The following is a 17493-nucleotide window of genomic DNA, read 5'->3' on the forward strand; positions in this document are numbered from 1 at the left end:
TCAAGATACAAGATCTTTGGACCAATTTTATGAATCAATATTCTGTTAAACGTCCTTGATTCGGTATCAATTTCCTAAGACACATAAAGCAGAATAATAGAGCAACAGAGTAAAACCAGAACTCAAACTAATCAATCGTGCCTCAAGAAGATCTCCCTATTTAGATCATATCACCAGATTCACCACATCCATTTCTACCAAATATCACGATGCAGACTATCCGTTCCAAACCATTAACGTAATCCGAATGAAACACTCAAAACCAAGAGCGATGCACACATCTAAACATAAAGTTGATAAAAATCTCAACATTAAAGAACCATTTCAACTATATTGGCATAGAAGAAAAACCAAACGTCTGTGTGTGTGTATACATATGCAACTCAACCACTACATTCCTCATCAAAACTTTTGATTCGTTTATAAAATTAAACAAACAACAATTACCAAAATCAAATTAATCCGAATTCCAACTAATAAACAACCTAATCAAATCATACATCGATCAAGCAAACCAATCAAATCTCCACAATTTCCATCAATAATTTTCAATCAATGGATTTGACTAGATCCAATAAATACCTAAACAGATCCAACGATGATATTGTTGATGGGGATGAAGATCAGCTTGACGAAGAACCCGACGAAACCCATCACGACGAACCCGATCGCTGTCCGGAGCGCGACCTTGGAGAATTCTACACGACAATCAACCATCAAATCTCATCAATTACACATGCATATCAAAGAATATAACTTGTGAGAAAACACAGATCCGACCCGAATGCTGAATTACCTTTGCGATCGGGCTTGTGGCAGCGCTTGACGAGGCGAATGCTGTCCTTGGAGAACTCTCGGAGCAGATCTGTTACGTGAAGACGAGGGAGCGGACGACGAGAGGAACAGATGAGGAGCAGGATGCAGATGAGGGCGACCAGGATGCAGCTGACGGCGAGCAGGACGCAGAGATGAGGATGAGGAGGACGACGTGAGGGAGGAGGTCTTACGAATCCGGACGTTTTTGGGGTGGTTCGCTAAGAACTGCTAGCGAAGGGTTTAATCCGTGCGAGTCGGATCTAATCCCATTAAACGTAATCCTTGCCCCTACCAAACATCAGACTACAATACCAATTAGTGTAGTCTAGTCCAGTCCCCCCTAAGAAGGTCAAACAAACACGCCCTTATTTCATTCAATACTAAAACTTTGAAAAGACAAAAAATAATTTAAAATAATAAATAAATAATGGTGGGTGGGGTGTGATATCTTTGGGGGAAAGAGGTTTGGAAAGGGTTAGAATCGACGGAAAGGTTGGTGGAAGGAATGAGCGTGTACTGGACAAAGGCGATAAACTTCAATGGAGAAAAAAGAGAATTGAGTGTGAGATCTGCGGTTTTGACAAAAAATGAGGAAGAAGAGTGGTTTGGGGGTTCGGGGTCTCTGTAGGGTGGCGATAGGTGTGAATGATATGATAAATGTCTAGGTCTTAGGTCTTGCATTTTCTTTCATTTTTTCTATTTTTATTTATTTAATTATAATATTATTTAAAGATATATTAGAGTTATTTAAAAAAAATATTATGGTTATTTTGGGAATAATGGTGGGTGGGGAAATAACATTTTACTTTTTTAATTTTTTATGGTGGGTGAGATTATCATGTGGATGGGAAAATATGACATTGGGGTGGGTCTAGTAGCACTCTAATTTAATTGTTACATCATTGCAATGCAAAAATTCATAAATTCTCCCAATATTTTAAATGCAAGTCTAAAAATTTCCATTATTATTACGAAACTTTTCAACAAACCATATTATTTACCATAAAACTTAAAAACCCTCACTTACAAACAAAAAAAAAATAGTACCAAACGGTAATACTAAATCAACGTACATTCTCAATTCTCAGTATTAAGTGGACACATACATTCTCAATTCTCAAAGGCTACTTAAAGAGAAAACGTACCTGCCTCCCTGTAAGCACTTGGCGCACGTTAGCATGTGCACCGACGGGTATTATGAATAGTGAGCTCCGATCCAGCAAAGCCAAGAGGACTGCCAAACCCTCCTCTCCTTCTTCCACCAACTCCCCCCATGCCCGCCGCCGCCGCCAAATCCTAACCCAATTCCTCTCAATGGCGCGAAAATCCTCGCTCCTCAAGCAATCCCTCGCCACCATCGTCGGCGTCCTCGTCCTCTACGCCTTCCTCAGCACCTTCCTCACTCCCGCCGCCACTTCCAAGCTCGAGAACGCCTTCCCCTCCTTCTCCTCCGCCGCTTCCAATTCGATCTCCAACGAGTTTGTGTCCCGGGAAAATCAGCTTAATTTTCCCGGAAAGCCCGTCAAAGTGTATCTCTACGATCTCCCGAAGCGGTTCACTTACGGAGTCATCAAGCATCACTCGTTGGCCCGCGGCGGCCGGCCTGACGACGACGTTTTGAAGCTCAAGTACCCCGGTCACCAGCACATGGGCGAGTGGTACCTGTTCCAGGACCTGCTCAAACCCGATTCGGAACGGGTCGGGTCTCCAGTCGAGAATATATTGGATCCGGAAGAAGCAGACTTGTTCTACGTGCCGTTCTTCTCGTCATTGAGCCTGATTGTTAACCAGGCCCGACCGGCCTCCGGGTCGGAGAAGCCGTTGTACAGCGACGAGGAGAATCAGGTGGCGTTGATTGAGTGGCTGGAGGCGCAGGAGTACTGGAAGAGGAACAATGGCCGAGACCATGTGATCATGGCTTCGGACCCCAATGCTCTGTACAAAGTGATTGACAGAGTGAAAAACTGTGTGTTGCTTGTTTGCGATTTCGGGCGGTTGAAGGAGGACCAAGGATCGCTTGTGAAGGACGTGATCGTGCCTTACTCTCACCGCATCAACACTTACACCGGGGATATCAGCGTCGAAAATCGCAACACCTTGTTGTTCTTCATGGGCAACCGCTTCCGAAAAGAGGTACATCTTCAGTTGCTTACTAAATTGCATATCTTGATCGTTGTTGTTGATTATTCTGATGAATTATCTTGTGGGTTTGTTTGAAATGCTGCATTTTTATTAAGCATTGTGTGATTGCTTCTCATCTAAGTCTATGAATTATGGATTTGAATATGAATCAAGAAACTTTATGGGGCAAATGTTTGATATTAGGATCAGTTATCTGTCCGCCTGAGCTAATGAGACTTTTGGGGCTTTTTTCGTGTTTGTATAGGGCGGAAAGATACGTGATTTACTTTTCCAATTACTTGAAAATGAAGAGGATGTTATAGTAAAGCATGGAACACAATCCAGAGTGAGTCGACGGGCTGCTACACAGGGGATGCATATGTCGAAGTTCTGTTTGAATCCTGCTGGTGATACTCCATCAGCCTGCCGACTTTTTGATTCTATAGTTAGCATGTGCGTGCCTGTGATAGTCAGCGATAGCATTGAGCTGCCCTTCGAAGATGTGATAGACTACAGAAGGATAGCAATATTTGTAGAATCCAATGCAGCTTTAAAGCCAGGATTCTTAGTCTCAATGCTGAGAGGAATCCCCACTGAGAGAATTCTGGAATACCAGACAGAGCTGAATGAGGTTAGTCCAAATCTTTGTATTTTGGGATTTCAGTTGCCTTTTCTTTCTGATGTTTTTCGAGTTTCATTCTGCTCGTGCTATTGTTTTCGAATTTTCTTCTGCTTCAGTTCTTGCTGGCTTCTTTTACTCATTTTCAGTTTGGAAGGTTTTACATTTGATTTGGTTGGAGACCAAGCATGGGGAAAAGGGTAATGGCGAAATGAAGATTAAGAAATGGAAAACATATATAAACCATGAACATGCCTAAGGAAACTAATGCAAACTGATACAGGACTTGTATCATATGAGTGTCTGAGATGTAAACCCTGTAATTAGGTCCTCAGTTTCTGAACTGGGATAGTTGCACCGATTTCTCTTTCCTTGAATCACATGGGAAAGCAGAAGGGGCAAAAAATAATAGAGTTTTCACGGCTAGGAAGGTCTCCTACAGGGTAAAATCATGACATCTTATATCTCTGTCTCACTGGCCACACTCTGACATTCTCTGTTAGTTGTGCATTCAGCAAGGTCTTTTCTTTTTATATTTTGTTCATCTTTGACACTGGACAGATGTGGGTATAAGAGCAAGGTTGAACACAAAACTGATATGCGTCTCCGTAGAACTGTGGGATGATATTTGACAAGTGTCTAGATAGATTAGTATAATGGTGGACTTTGTGGCAAAGTTGTGTTGATGTGATGCATAAGAGTTCCACAAGTTTTTTGTGCATCGTATATGTGACTGCAATTTGGTGTATGAAAATGGTACAAACTTAGAGTCATCTACTAAGTAATTCCAGTGCACAGTTAATGACAGTGGAAATTGCTATTCCTTACTAATCTAAATTGCGTGATTTAGGTGAAGCATTATTTTCAATATGGAGAACCAAATGGAACAGTAAATGAAATCTGGCGCCAGATCGCACAGAAGCTCCCTTTTATCAAATTGACAATCAACCGCAACAGGCGACTTGTCAAGAGGGATTCGAATGTGCGAGACTGCTCTTGTCTCTGCTCAAACCAGACCGGGATTATAACTAGCCTATGATACCACTCTCATCAATGAGAGACTGTTAATCAGGTAACACTCTCTACTTCAAAGGAGGCCGCTCCACCTCTGTAAGTCATTTGGAGCTTCATGTTTTGATCGGAAAGCCTTGGATCGACAATTAGCCATGAGGGATTCGCTTATGCATCTTTGGAAGAGTGATGAGCGGTCGGTGTTTCGGCGTAAGCTGCTGCTTTTATGCTGGTTATAACGAAGCTGAATGACACGCAGTTCGTTCTTTCACAGATTGGGGTTTTCGATACAGGGCCTTATACAATTTGCTGTAGTTGTAGATACTGTTGTTTTACTTGGTCATGAATCAGCAGCTGGAAAATTAAAATTAAATTACATGTAACTTGTAATTCATTTGTACATTAGTAGATAATAAAAATCATATTTGTTTCATCTATTGTCTTGCCCTGTATCCGTAAACATGTTGCGATCTCAGCCATTTTTGTCACTAAGGGCTCGTTTGGAACTACTTTTAAGACGGTTGAAAGCGCTTTGTGTGAAAATGTTTTTGAAACCAGTCTTTAGTTGAAATGCAAGATTTAAGTGAATCGTGAAAAAACACCTTGCTTTTGGAAGTTGGAACCTACAAACATATTCTCTAAAAGTGCTTGGAGTCATTTTAAAAGCATTTTCAAACACACCTTAAATCGTCTCGAACGCAATAGAGAACCATGTTACCAATTCAGTCACAAATCAAGACAAACAATACACAGATCTCTTCTGGTGATTCCGTCGAAGTGTTCTAACATCCAGGTTAAGAAACTCAGCATGCCACATTTCTCATATGGTATTAAGATTAAAATTTGTGGTGTGCCATCAGCTTCAGATCCTCAACCGGGCGGCCATTTCAAGCTGATGAAGTTCCAACTTCATCATTTACTGTCTATCTTGTAATGAAGGCCGCCCGGACTTTTGGATGTAAACTCATTGTCATTCTCACGTCGCCGCTCCTCTTTGTTACAGAGTGTAGTGTGTAGGGTTTTGGAGGAGAGTTCAGTTCCACAGAGTTGAAAGAGAGATGTTTCGAATACTTTAGGTTTTTCTCGCCTCACATTCTTGTTTATTTGTGCGAAAATCATTTCCCTTGAATAAAGAAGCACCCAGCGCCGAGTCTCGACTCACATAGGATTAAATTTTATTTCTGTCTTAATATTTCAGCAACACTCTAGATATACAATTTGTCAAAATTCGTATGAACTAGCCCATCTATCTCTAATAACTGAGGCATTGACAGAATTACAGAGTAAGATAAATTACCACCCCTTTTACCCTTTAACTCGGTTTCGCTTCGTTTTTTACTTGTAGGATATTGGACCGGATCTTGAGACAGCGAACCTCGGTAGCGGACTGGGGCCGGTACTCCCCGAAGTTGAGCCTTCCACAAACTTAACTTTACTACGGCTTGAGCTGTAATCTAAAGGCCCGGAACGACGAACATTCCTTAGCCTGCTTTCTGTGCTCCGTAAGCTTCCGCTGTCAGTTTCATGCTCCTGGCTATGGGATGATGATCCTTTGAAATAACTTGAATCATACTGAGGAGTGGAGTCGCCGCGAGGATGTCGTACTCCAGGAGATGAATGTGAGAGTGATGCAGCAGGTGAATGGCGGGGTGAACCACTTAGTAATGCAAGTGGCGTCGAAGGAGAGTTTTCGTAATACTGGCTGTAGATCGAACGAAGAATGGCGTATGGAACATGGGGCTCCAGAGAGCTTCGTGGAAGATAAGGCGAGATCTCACAAAGTTGGTCTAGGAAAATTAGCTGTGCTACGAGATGAGATCTGTGAAGAACAGTTGAAATTATTAGCAGCTTGCACGGGTTAAGTAGGAGAATCGTAGATAATGTACATGAGCATGCAAGCAAGCGAAATCTTGCCTTGGTTTTACGTACAATCAAATGAATTACATGTCCCCGACCAAGTGAGAAGGGATGAATGAACTTACCGGTTAGTTTCATTCCATGAATCCAGTATAATGCCTGCGGAGAATTTGACGAAGAGCTGCATTGTGGATTTTATGCTTGCTTCAGCTGACGAACGGCTTTGCATTTCAGTGTCCCCATTATCAGCAGCATGTCCATTTGAGAGAGACTGTCTTTGTTGATGCTCACACTCCAGTCTAACAAACTCACTTCCCGCAATTACAGCACTAATGCACCTGCCAACAAAATTTGTCCATGATAGGCATTAATGCATTTGGCAAAAAGACCCATTAATTTTTAGTGATCACGGAGGAATCAAGAAACTACATAAACAAAAAATTTCCTGTTGGACTAAGCACTAGTGAATAGGTAAGGGTTTGGATAATTTGGCTTGACGAACTTTAAGTAATCACGAATCCCATCTTGTATTCAGAAATATCTAGCGTAAAATATAATTCTACTTAATGGTGAAAGTAAATGCAAGTGCACCTTGCCAAGCAGTGGATATTGTTGTTGAATCCCCCTGTGTCCACGTTGAAGGCAGTTGTATTCCAAATATTTGACATCATGAAAGTGGCAAATAAATAAGGCAAGAAGCTCCATGAACCATCGTTTGCACCTCCAACCTCTTCTAAGATAAATCTCACCCACTGAGAATCATGATCGTAGACTACACCAAAATTGTTTGCCACCCCTCTCAATCTCCTGATTTCTATCCTTTCAGGTATTTCTTCAGGTATATGCTTAGCTATCCCGGTCAACAACGAATGTATCAAGGGTGCACCTTCTAAGAGCACAGCTCCAGAAGCTTCAGCTAGAAGTCTGTCAAAAGCCAAGGCCAGCCCAGCTTGGACGCAAAACCCAATCACAGTGTCTATATCGAGTATCTGCTTTATTGATGCATCTCTTTCTATTCGGTCACCAGAATGCAGGCTTCCAGCAACTGCCTCTAGCAAGTCACGATTCGATCTCAATGATGTGTCAATACAATTTAAAAGTGCAGCAGTGTGTTCTTTCAGCATTCTGTCTAACCTGTCAACTCCATAGCCACCAAAAATCCGAACAAAGGCCTTCAATTCTTTAAGATCGGTGACTGAATCAGCAAAATATCCACCAACAGGCCTTGTGCTCTTGAAACATTTGTGAATTGGAGCAAAAAGGATTCCAGCTCCAGATATATCCTTGATTATATTTTCAATGTACCAGTTACAAACAGCCTCAGTGGCTGATCCTGTGTGTTGCTCTGCTGGCTTCTCAAACAAATGCAAAGAAGAAACTGGTCCTGAGAAGGCCTCTGAGAGCAGAACTTCTCGAATACCCTGAGTTAGGTCCATGCTAATATGCTGCTCTGCCAGATGGATGATGCTTATGTGTCTGCGAATAAGTGACTCCAGAACAGAAGGCCGTTGGAGATCATTATCAGTTTTCAGTGCTGAAAGCAATCTCCTCCTAAGGTTCCCAAGGATGCATTCTCTCATGTACTGTGAAATATAATAATTGGTACACTTCAGTGGAATGCAAGAATCACGTAATCTTATGGTTGAAGAAAAAAGAGTATATTACCTCCCTTAACACAAAAACATGGTTTAGTACACATATAGGCTCCATATCATTCAAAACTGAGCATAAATTGGTCAGTCTCTGCACTGCAGCTTCTAACCTGCCATTACCAAGAAAAAGCAAAGGCACTGTTAGCTGTGTCAAAATATTGGACTTCAAAATAGAGAGCACACAATATGCATGAAACTATGATGATTAACAACTTACATTTTGATAGAAGTATTATTTTCGGGATGACTCTCCTGACCAGGAAAAGGGAAACCAGATGGGCCCTTTGGAGATTTAGCTGAAAGATTTGATACTCTGGAAGCATAATTCATATAATACGCTGCTTGCTCCGGGAGAAGCTGAAAATTTTCTCTAAATTAGTTCTGTAAAACCTAATTGAATAAAATGTTTCTTATTTCCTAGTATTTCAAAATTAGATCAGATAAAAGTGGTTACCTGGTTCTCAAGGGCACCGAATCCTCCTTCGGAATCAAGTATGTTGATTAATCCCTCGAGTCCTCCCATTATTGATTCGATCAGAGATTCAACATAAAGGACTGCATCCCTGCCAATTTTAGTTACCTGCTTGCAGTAAGGAGTTAAGCACGGTCATTTCATTTCTGGTCTCATGCATCCATGTGCATGCTGAAGCAAGTTAAGCTATACCATCCGAACATCAGAACATGCTTGATTTTGTCTCAATGCAGGACTTAGTAATGAATTTTTGGCGAGCATGTTAAAAGAATTTTTTGTGTTTTAAATTAGTTAAAACAATGAATGCAATTTGCATGTTGGGACTGTAGATATGTATGGAAAGTTTTAAGGAGGCGTGGAGGAAATTGAATTTATGGATCACCTCTTCTGGAACAATTGGGGAAGCACATTCTGGAAAACTACTTGCAACGCCAAGCCATGCACAGCAATGCTGTGGGCGACCTTCTGGGCCAAACATAGTATTCCTGAAGACCTTTTTCAAGAGAAAGAATACAAAAACAATTTTAATTTGTTCAAGTTATTGTTACACTAAATGGGAACTTATCAAACCAATTACAGCTAAAGAGAGAAAGAGCTTACTGCTGTGAGGTGCTGATGGTAGAAATACAGTTTCTTAAGACTCGCATGCTCTGATAATTGAGTTTCCAGTTCGTCAACACATCTAAATTGAAACATATACATGTGTTATCATTGTCAATTTGACACCATCAAATGTCATGTGCAGCCTTGTGTTAATCTAATCATGATATGTTGAAGTTGAAAGCATTTTATTTACTTCAGGAACTGCTAAATAGATGTTCCAATATCAGCTGTGAAACTATTTTGATCATGCTATGGTCAACAATATTGAAGGGGATCCTTTAAATGTTATTCACTTTTCAGGCAAAACATTGTGCTATCCTAGCTCCTATAGGTAACATAAAAAATGTTCAAATTATTTTCTTCCTTTTTTTTTTCCCTTTAAAAATCCAAGATGACTCATGCGTCCCAAGATTAACAGCACTCGAGAATAAAATGAAACTAGTTAGAATAGCTTCTAGGAATCACCAATAAGATTTTAATTACCATTTTCTCCAACTGTTCCATGCATTTTTGTTAACTGGTAACAATATTTATCTGCATCAATGTAATTGACTAATTGCAATGGACTACAAAATCATCACAACGAGTAAAACAAAGTCAGAAGGAGCACCTGGACCAATTGTATGCAGCATTTCCTTCCGATAATAAGCCTTCTTTCCCAGTAGAAACTGTAGCTTTCTCCAAATGTCGTATGTTTATAGATGACCGGGAAGATGTGACTATCATCAATATTGATAACCAATCCCTTCGAAATTCCTGTTTAGTAATCACAAAATTAATGCTTAAGAAATGTATAAAAAGAAAACCTAAATAATTTGAGAACTAATATACTAGAGTGAAGAGTACAATACTGAGAACAGTTATTCATATAGAGCAATACCATTAGGAACTATGCTAACAAAAATAAGTAAAAACAACTCAAACTGAATAGACCTGATTGCATAAACTAATTAATTAAAAGAAATTCTGATTAAAAAGGTCATAAAAGGTCGTACCCAGTGCACAAGGCTCCCGCTTTACGCAGGGTCTGGGAGAGGTGAATGTCGGCTAGCCTTACCCCCATTTATGGAGAGGCTGCTCCCAAAAAGAAATTCTGATTAATTAAAAGAAAATTTGATCCACCTTAAAACTCTGATAACCCTTTGTGGTAAATTGTTGGGCATGCGGGATTGGCACTTCTGACTAATTAACATACTTGAATATATCCATGACACTATCTCTCAAATTTTTCCCATTAATCACAATTTATAGTCCTTATAATTTATACCAAACAAGTAGTCTACACCTATTTCAGCACTTTGATATAAATTAAAGTGATGAAATAGCAAATGGGAAACTTTATATCCAACAGAGGTGCCAAATAAACACAAGCAAGTGATATCTCAGAATCTACAAGAAATATCAATTCGGCATCCGAAAACGTGGGAAGATTTATTCTAAAGAAAACTGAGCATAGTCTGCAGATTTCTTACAGTTAGATCACATGTAATGGCAGATACATTTTCACCCTGCGGTTTTGGTATGTTTTCAAGGTGCTGAACAATCTGCTGAAAAAGACCTTTCAAGCTTGAATCTAAGTCAAGAGCCACCATCCCAGGGGTATTCAACAAAGACCGGATTCTAACAGCACAAGAAGAAAGGTATGATAATGCATAACCTCGAATCGCTGCACAAGAAGAAATATCTTAATGCGGTAATATAAGTTTATATAGAATTTATCATATTTCCTCCATTGAGAAAAATATACACATGAAGATTTCTTAATATAGAAATTATTATATTTCCTCTGTTCAGAAAAATGGCATGGCAGACATTAAGTTCAAACTAACCTGCAATGTACTTGCGTACTAAACAGCACAGATGGTCCATTCCATCTAATAAGAACCCGATAGTTGGATCACTTGGGTCCTGCAAATGAAATCGTAATAGTTAAAATCAAGCACTTCATTATCAGGTTAAATACTAGGATAAAAGATTGATCATGATGGATCTCAATAGATATGGGAAAATATAAAGCTTACAATGTCAACAGGTACCATGCGAGTGGTTTTAGATTTTGATGATGCAATCCCAACATGTTGGAAATACCAGATGACCTCACATTGAGCAAAAGCCAAGGCAGAGAATACCATCTGTAGAATACATCAAATCATCATAATATTATCAATAAGTTCTAGAGTGTATCATTGTGCAAAATTTTCAGCTTAAATTTAAAAAAATGCAGTTGAGCATACCGTTTCCAAAAGCACATTAATAGAAGCCTGCAATGAAAACGTACCTGTATGTTTGGAGCCAACAAACTAGGCTGATCAGTGAAGAAAAGTGCCATTCTTCCAATCTCTTGCTTTAGCAAGATTCTCCTCTCACGATGAATGGCATCACATGAGAGTAATGCTTGCTCATGCACTTCACTGCATGAAGAAACCATTTTTAATGTGTTCAATGCACTAACACAAACATTGCCAATCATAAAGAAAGTTCATTTGATGGGAACTAAGGGTACTGATGCATATTTGAAACATGAATACGGATGTCCCAACATGGGATCCGTGCAAATGAGAATTGTATAGTTCCAAGTTCCAAGTTGAGAAAATGATAAGGTACGAACCTTATCATTTCTCAACTTGGTTTTCATATTTAGACTTCGTGTTATGTACGTACCTTATCATTTTCTCGACTTGCTTTGCTACACTATACTCCAGATCTGCTTCTTTTTGCTTCGTACGACCAGACTTTGCCATCTTCTTTGATTCTAAAATTCGTGGCAGGACATATAGCTGATAATCCTCATGCAAAAGTATATACTGCATGTTTACATTACAACAATTAACTACTGAAAACGATGACAGTATTTCAGTGACAGAAAACTGACAGCAAAAATCACCTCATCCCTGAACAATGTAAGAACCAGATTTTCTTTCAATACGACCTGAAAGCCACAAAAGTGTAACAAAAATAAGGGAAAAAAAAGCCAAACACATTATGCATGGTAATATAACAAAAAGCACCTACACGTCTAAAGAAAATTCCTAAAACAAATGCCAAAACATGCATATCTTCTCTTCCCTTAAGATTCCCTTAAGATACGCTCAATTTATCGAATATAAAATTGGCAAGAGAATTTGAAATCAAACACAGTGTAAGGTTTACCAAAGCAATATCAATGCTAGTGACGCGAAGAAGCTCATCAGGACAAACAAGATACCCAAATAATACCCATTCACGATAAGAGGTGACATTTGCTAGATCCTGAGCTCTCTGCAAATGGAAAATAACATTAAACATATAATGCAGTTTGCAATACCACTACTCTAGCAAAACATTCAGATTGTCAATATAAAAAAGAAGAAACAGTTTAGGAGATTTTTGGTAATATTAAAATTATAAAGTTAAAATGTCTTACCATTGGATGAGCAGAATTTGTAAGTATGTCTGGATATCGAGGATGATATGGACTTAAAAAACCTTCATTTCTGAGCTTTCTTGTATCTGTTGACAAAAAAATAATAGGTCCCACAGCCTCTAGCACCTGGCAAAAGAAAAATGAAACTCAATGGCAATATAATTGTTTGTGCTTGACTTATTATCAACATCATCTTCTATAAAAACATGTACAGTTACACTAACCAAACACACTGTAACTATAGACATTTGTTATCAATTACGACATTTGGGGAGTGGGGATTTGAACTCGGGTACGCCTCCTTATTCCATGGCCACAAAATAATAATTATCAAAACCACAGTGATAAATTAAACACAAACTAACCTCTCCAATACGTGGGCTCACAAAATTTAGGTCTTCTTTTAATCCTTTCAACGGTGGATCATAACTGTCTATAAACTGAACCAACCTATTATCAACAGAAAGAAAAACATAAGACCAGAAGTTTTAAGCATGAACAATTAGAATTGAGATTTCCCATTAAGATAAATATCATATTGGGGGCAGGGCTGCACTCAAGCTGAGCCAACAATGAGCTCTCAGTAGAGTCCAAGCTTGCCACGAGCCTTCTTGTTGAGCCTCAGATCAACTGACTGATGACTGGGTGGCAAGTCACTAAGTTCGTTTGCAAGCCTAATTTTTTTATTTTTTTTTATTTTTTTGTGGGGGGAGGTGGGGACTTTTGTTCACTGGTTATGCAATGATACATGGTACACCAGATCTACCTATAGATATTCATGCATGAATATAACAAGGTCATACTCTTAAGTTCCATATACTCAGTTATGCAGAAGCCTATAACCACTACCCATGTGCTTTATGGAGTCATTTCTAGAATTCCTTTTAAACATTTTCTGATCCTCTAATAGAAGAACATAGTAAGTAGAATAATCATAAAATAATTTGAATGACAATGATATGCAGCAAAAACAAGTCACTTAGTTCCTACCGATGATAAAAATCACAATCTCGGTCTCTTGACATGGAATGCAAAAGGTTATACATTTGTAGCATCATTTTCCTTGGTATCTGTTATAAGCATAGTGTTAGCAGAACAATCAGTACATGTATGTATTAAGACAAAGCAAGTAAGACTCAAAAAATGGACAGTGACAAGAAACATATTGAAAAAAGAGAGGAAGAAGAATGGTAATTAACTTACCTTCTCCGAGAAAAGGTTAACGCGTACAAAGGAACAAAAGAGATCCATAAATGCATGTAGTATAAGTGAGTTCTGATGGGGCTGCAAAGTACTGCACGAAGTTATTAGAGATGCCATGTAAAACCTTTACGTTTAATCAACAATATCATATACAAACTTGAACTCCAAGGAAATAATGCAAGCATTATTTTTATTTTCTCAAACTCCCTTGTAAAATGTGAGATGTGACCTTAATTTACTTGTTCACTTCTTAATAAACTCAAATGCATATAGTGGGAAGCACTTTATCAATTCATCTGGCTGCATGTCATCAAATTAGTTACATGGAAACATTGCGTTTGTTAGCCAAAAAGGTGTAAGATAGACATTGAGGTTCTTCTTCTGTCTGAAAAGCAGAAATAAAAATTTCTGACTATAAATCTATATTCACATATGGCTAGTTTGAACAAGCACTATACATCTGTTTCTACTAGAATTGTTACACTTACTAATTAGAGAACCCTGTTGTGAACAGTTCACTTGTTTACATAACCAGTTTCAAGATTTGTTCAACTTATTCAATCTACACTTTCAACATGAATCAGTGAGGGTATGAGACGGAGATATCAGAAAAATTTAACTATTTCACATCAATCCTATCCTTCTAGATATCAATTTGTTTGGCACGGTGTATAGAGTTGAAAGACAAAACAGTGTCAATATCATTGTTCCACCCACAATCTATAATTCAGAGGTAAAATAAGTGATAAAGAGACTCACCAACAAGGTAATAACTGTACTGCTCAGATCCAATATAAGTCGTAGAGCTTGTTCTCGGAAGGCCATCAAATCAAAAAGCAGCTGATGCATGCAAAAGAAAAGCTATTATTTGACTGCATCTAACATATGGTCATCATAAGTCTATAATAGGAAGTGAGCTCGCGATTTGCAGACCATCTCTCAAATGAAAACCACCACCACCCAACAAAAATAATTAATTGTAACCATTGGTGCAAAAGCTCCTGGACAAATCATTCATGAAATTGTTGTTGATAAACTCGCCACAAATTAAGAATTAGGTTTTAGCCTTTTAGGTTTCAGTAATAGTTGATACCTAACTCCTCTATAAAAAGATAGATGAAACAAGCACAATTAGACACAGATGATAACTACCATCTATCACCAATAACATAAGAACTGAAAAGGAAACTAATAGTTCTGCAAAAGCGTTTTATAGAATATGCAGATAATGGAATAATAGAAGTAAATATACTAACTTCATACCTGGATCCATGGCTCTAAGCTTTGTAAATGAAGTTCTGCATTATCTTGCAAGGCATCCCAAGAAACCTTATCAATCTGCATCAATACTTTTCCATGTTAGCAATACTGGCTAGCTCAGTAACGCTGACTAACAAAGGAATACCTAACATTTAAATGAAAACCAATCCATTCTTACACGTTCGAGCTGTAACTTGCTATAATGTTCAGGGAACTTCTTTGAGACTAACAAGCAAGTTCTTGGATGGTTGGGGAACACACCAGCTTTCCAAAATGCCTCTGAAAATACATGGCCAACTGGATCCGGGTAATCCAAAATTTGGTTCAGCCTATACATTTTAGCCATAAGGCCTTCTGCCACTTCAGTTAGTTGAACTACCCACTGCATGTTCAAGCCTTTGTGGGAGCCGCCTGAACTATGGACCTGTCCATCAGGACCAGAATTCCTGGAGCTCCTCAAATTCATTGGAGAAGTTGTCTCTGGACCCAAGTACTCAGTCCATCTTGATGGACCCTCCCATTCTCGTGATCGCACAGAAGTTGGTGACAGTGATGAATCTTGGCTAGAGAAATGTTGTCTCGATTTTGCCATTGGTAAGAGTAATCAAGACAAAACTGCATTTCAAGTTTTGGTTTGAAGTAAAAAATATTACAGAGTAAGAAAGGATTCAAATTTGATAACAAGGTTAAATTAGTAAGAAAAAACTACAAAGCACTAGTCATAGAACACATTTAAGATAACTGATTCATTTGTTTAATATAAATTTGAAATTAGTATATGCTAGAAATCATTTAAAGTCCATTTCTTTTCTTCTTTTTCTTCTAAATTGAAATCTATGAGGCTAGAAATCATTTCAAGTTCGTTTTTTTTTTCTTCTCTTTCTTCTAAATTGAAATCTATAGGGCTAGAAATAAGCTAACCAAATAATTTAACTAGACAATGTTAACTAAATCCTTAGATTTGGAATTACTCCTTCCAAATGAACCCCGAAACTCCTACATATCTGTTTCTTAGAAGTTCTCCTGTTCTACGTTGATTTCGTGCAGTTGACAAAAATAAACAAACAAATGTCAAAGAAAGTAACAAAATTTGAAAAAGAAACTTAGCATTCATTTTCTCGTCCTTTCTGAGCAACCAAATGAGGGGCAGAATCTTGCTTTATTTTCAAACAATACAGCTTTCCAGCTCCTTGGTACTCAAGAATTAAGTTTTTGTTCACCACAAAGGTTTACTGTTTGTTATTGCACAATGGTTCCACTCTTTCATTTTGCAACGAATAAAAGCCGATTTGACGGATTAACAGACTTCAACAAAATAAGACAACATCACTAGTACTAGACTATTTCCTTTTCGATACACCAGCAGGGAAACCCTCCAATTACTGAGTTCAAACAAGCAAATTAGTAAAACAAGAACAATTTCCGGAATATAGAGCATTTCAGTTTGGAACTGAACCGAATTAGTAACATTTGAACAAAAAGCAACAACATTTAGCCTTCCTAACCAAACAGACACTACATCAAGTAATGAAAATAAAAATCCCATTTGGCTGCTCAGAAAATGAACAAGGAGATTGCAAACTGAAACCGAAAATTACAAGTATTGTCACTACAATTGTAATTTCTCAGACTGTGTTTCCCTCTTTTCCTCCCCGCATTTTCTCGGCAGCCAAACAGACCAAATACAGGGAGAGAGAGAGAGAGAGAGAGAGAGAGAGTAGTACCGTACAAGTCAAAGCTGCGAACTTGAAGGGCAGAGCAGGCAGAGGCAGGTGAAGATCATGGAGCTCAGATCTGATCCTCTCTCTTTCTCTCTCTCTCTCTCTCTGCTGTGAATTTCGATTTGAGAAGCTCTCCTCCACTACGAGAAGAATGAATGCATTCTCGAGAGAGAGAGAGAGAGAAGAGTGGTTGGTTTAGTGGGAGAGTTGGGAATTTGGTTTAATAAATATATATTAAAAAAAATTCAAAAAAATGGTAAATTATTTTTTAATTAATTAGTAGTAATTTAAGACGGACAAGGATTGTCTGCCCTCATTTTTTCCGTGCCCTCCCATGCTCTTCTGTTTGTGTGGTCACGGTTAAGTCACGCCAATATTTTATATTACTATTCATTTTTGTCTTATTATCTCTATAAAAAAAATAATATAAAATGTTGACGTGACTTAACCGTGACCACACAAAACATGAGGGCACGGGAACAAGGAGGGCAGACAATCCTTGTCCATTTAAGATAGGCGGGGGAACAGGTGGTCGATTTCTTTTATTCCTCCAATTACAAATCGTACATTGTGAGGTCATAAATTATTATAAATTTTTTTATTTAAAATTGAATATAAACAATACCTGATAAAAACTGACCGCACAATGTATAATGAACGGATTCAATTGGAGGATCCTCCCTCAAAAAGTAGGGTGGAAAAAAAATTAGGAATTTACTGTTTTTAACTTCTTTTTTACATTTTGTTTTCTACTT

At 38.4% G+C, this 17493-nt stretch overlaps 2 protein-coding genes across 5 annotated transcripts; one reads left to right on the forward strand and one right to left on the reverse strand.

Moving 5' to 3' along the window:
- Positions 1-1911: 1911 nt before the first annotated feature.
- On the forward strand, positions 1912-5000 carry LOC114827725 (probable arabinosyltransferase ARAD1). The gene is made up of 3 exons (XM_029110124.2): positions 1912-2949; positions 3203-3568; positions 4407-5000. The coding sequence occupies exons 1-3, from the start codon at positions 2014-2016 to the stop codon at positions 4593-4595; spliced, it is 1491 nt and encodes a 496-aa protein (XP_028965957.1). The 5' UTR covers positions 1912-2013; the 3' UTR covers positions 4596-5000.
- A 725-nt stretch (positions 5001-5725) lies between these two features.
- On the reverse strand, positions 5726-16943 carry LOC114827724 (protein NAP1-like). Of its 4 annotated transcripts, none has more exons than XM_070805780.1 (24): positions 16747-16943; positions 15196-15632; positions 15021-15095; positions 14517-14597; positions 13758-13838; positions 13545-13624; positions 12920-13004; positions 12555-12680; positions 12302-12409; positions 12036-12080; positions 11813-11955; positions 11430-11562; positions 11173-11283; positions 10981-11059; positions 10624-10817; positions 9762-9907; positions 9149-9230; positions 8931-9041; positions 8531-8656; positions 8294-8433; positions 8090-8186; positions 7016-8007; positions 6550-6762; positions 5726-6386 (listed from the first exon to the last, which is right to left on the reverse strand). In XM_070805780.1, the coding sequence occupies exons 2-24, from the start codon at positions 15607-15609 to the stop codon at positions 5903-5905; spliced, it is 4146 nt and encodes a 1381-aa protein (XP_070661881.1). In that variant the 5' UTR covers positions 15610-15632; positions 16747-16943; the 3' UTR covers positions 5726-5902. The 4 variants fall into 4 exon arrangements, with proteins under 4 accessions (XP_070661881.1, XP_028965955.1, XP_028965954.1 ...); XM_029110122.2 differs by having other exon boundaries at positions 13758-13848; positions 16742-16942; XM_029110121.2 differs by having other exon boundaries at positions 16742-16938.
- Between the last annotated feature and the right edge of the window lie 550 nt (positions 16944-17493).

The sequence above is a fragment of the Malus domestica genome, chromosome 10, assembly GCF_042453785.1.
Source record: "Malus domestica chromosome 10, GDT2T_hap1".
Taxonomy (NCBI): Eukaryota; Viridiplantae; Streptophyta; class Magnoliopsida; order Rosales; family Rosaceae; genus Malus; species Malus domestica.

Coding starts and splice junctions, on each gene's coding strand:
- LOC114827725 (XM_029110124.2), top strand. CDS start 2,014: ATGAATAGTGAGCTCCGATCCAGCAAAGCCAAGAGGACTGCCAAACCC. Junction 2,950..3,202: donor GCAACCGCTTCCGAAAAGAG/GTACATCTTCAG, acceptor GTGTTTGTATAG/GGCGGAAAGATACGTGATTT. Junction 3,569..4,406: donor ACCAGACAGAGCTGAATGAG/GTTAGTCCAAAT, acceptor TGCGTGATTTAG/GTGAAGCATTATTTTCAATA.
- LOC114827724 (XM_070805780.1), bottom strand. CDS start 15,609: ATGGCAAAATCGAGACAACATTTCTCTAGCCAAGATTCATCACTGTCA. Junction 9,231..9,761: donor GCTGCATACAATTGGTCCAG/GTGCTCCTTCTG, acceptor GTTTCAATTTAG/ATGTGTTGACGAACTGGAAA. Junction 8,657..8,930: donor CCCCAATTGTTCCAGAAGAG/GTGATCCATAAA, acceptor TACTGCAAGCAG/GTAACTAAAATTGGCAGGGA.